The 1,567-nt window shown below is 33.1% G+C and overlaps 1 protein-coding gene across 1 annotated transcript; it reads right to left on the bottom strand.

The window, feature by feature from the left end:
- Window positions 1-644: 644 nt before the first annotated feature.
- hspb15 (heat shock protein, alpha-crystallin-related, b15) lies at window positions 645-1,567 on the bottom strand. Its single transcript, XM_046839847.1, has 4 exons — window positions 1,483-1,567; window positions 1,216-1,359; window positions 1,002-1,065; window positions 645-803 (listed from the first exon to the last, which is right to left on the bottom strand). The coding sequence occupies exons 1-4, from the start codon at window positions 1,565-1,567 to the stop codon at window positions 659-661; spliced, it is 438 nt and encodes a 145-aa protein (XP_046695803.1). The 3' UTR covers window positions 645-658.

Below are 1,567 nucleotides of genomic sequence, written 5' to 3'. Positions count from 1 at the left end.
TATCATATTTTCCCCATCTACCCGCCAGATTGCAAAGCTGTTAATCAAATGGTTTTTTGCATTATTTATACGGGGTTTCGTATAAGACTTTATAACATTGTTCACTTAGCAAAGTTCAGCAAAGCAAAGCTTAACCTTTTTTATTTATTTATTTTTATTTAATGTTAAGCTTGACTGCATGCATATACAAATTCAGCATGCTAAAAACATACATACTACATAAAACATACTACATAAATGTAGTGAACAGAGTATGCCGCAGATATTACCTGTCCATCAACGTATAAACATAGTGGTTATGACAGAGCAAAATGCAAAAAGCACAATACAGTGATAACGTGCAAATAAATCTGCAAATCACACTTGTAATCTACTTTTATTTTAAATTTAAAAAAAGTTAGCAATAATAAACAATTAAATAACATTAATAATTAACTATTTTAAAAGTAGTCTTCTACAAGGAGGCAACTGTGACATTTATAAATGAATTGAATTTGCACAACAGCTATTAGAGCTTTAATCTAAACAGCTAATTCAACAACTACTGATAGCGATGAAAGAAAACTGTAAAAAATGCTTTGTAAGTAGCTAAAATAAAGGTTATATGAAATTGAATTTACACAGTAAACTCCCAAAGTAAAAGCCATACATGGCAAACCTAATGTTTTTCTTTCATGTGTGTTGGCACAACAGTTTCTGTGGGACATCTGGTGGAAGAAACAGCAACAGGTATCTCAACTAAGAGAACACCTTCTGGAGAAAGCGAAGAGCATATCTTTTGAAGGTCAACTTCGACAGGCAGCCTGTTGCATGAAAAGCTAGTTAATCAAGCATGATCCTGGAAAACAAAATAATGTATGCTCTATAAAGTTACATTACTTGTTACATTTTGAAATGCCATATATTTTTTATTATTGTTGTTCCCTGTCACCAGTACAGTGCCCAGAAAACCCAGGCACCATCAACAAATCATTTTATATTAAATATATACTTAGTCTTACTTATACTTCCTTGTAAATCTCTTGGAAATGGTCCCATGGTCATTATGTTTTTCCTTGTGTTCTCCTTTAAATATAAATTGAATATAAACATACATCCTAAAATATTCTAAATATTGTTAAGTTAATTAATTGAAGAACAGTTCAAACATCAAACATTTAAATTTATTACAAATCTTTCACAATTTCTTGAAAAGGTAAAAAAAACATGGCATACCTGCAATTTCTAAGTAGCAATCATTGATTTTTACACCAATTTCCTCTGGACAAAAATTGCTGACATCTAAAGTTATACTCCAGGTTTTACTGTCACATTTGACATGTGAAAAACATTCTTCTCCATCTGTAGGTGAAGGCAAGACTTCTGGACAAACAGGGGTTACTAAAGGAGATGACAAAAATCCAGCCCAGGAAGAGGTCTCCAGTGTTTTCTTTGCTTTGTTTAACCAACTATTGCCATCTGTTTCAAGAAGAAATGGTGCACCCATGCACTGATCTAAAATGCTTGACTTCGGCCAGTCCTGGAGAGGATTCCAGCCACCGTTGCGATTGAATAGAGGACGAGGCAT

This window comes from Silurus meridionalis, chromosome 25 (genome assembly GCF_014805685.1).
Source record: "Silurus meridionalis isolate SWU-2019-XX chromosome 25, ASM1480568v1, whole genome shotgun sequence".
In the NCBI taxonomy this organism is placed as follows: Eukaryota; Metazoa; Chordata; class Actinopteri; order Siluriformes; family Siluridae; genus Silurus; species Silurus meridionalis.
Note: the sequence above shows the minus strand (reverse complement) of the source record. Positions and strands in the feature narration are given on the sequence as shown.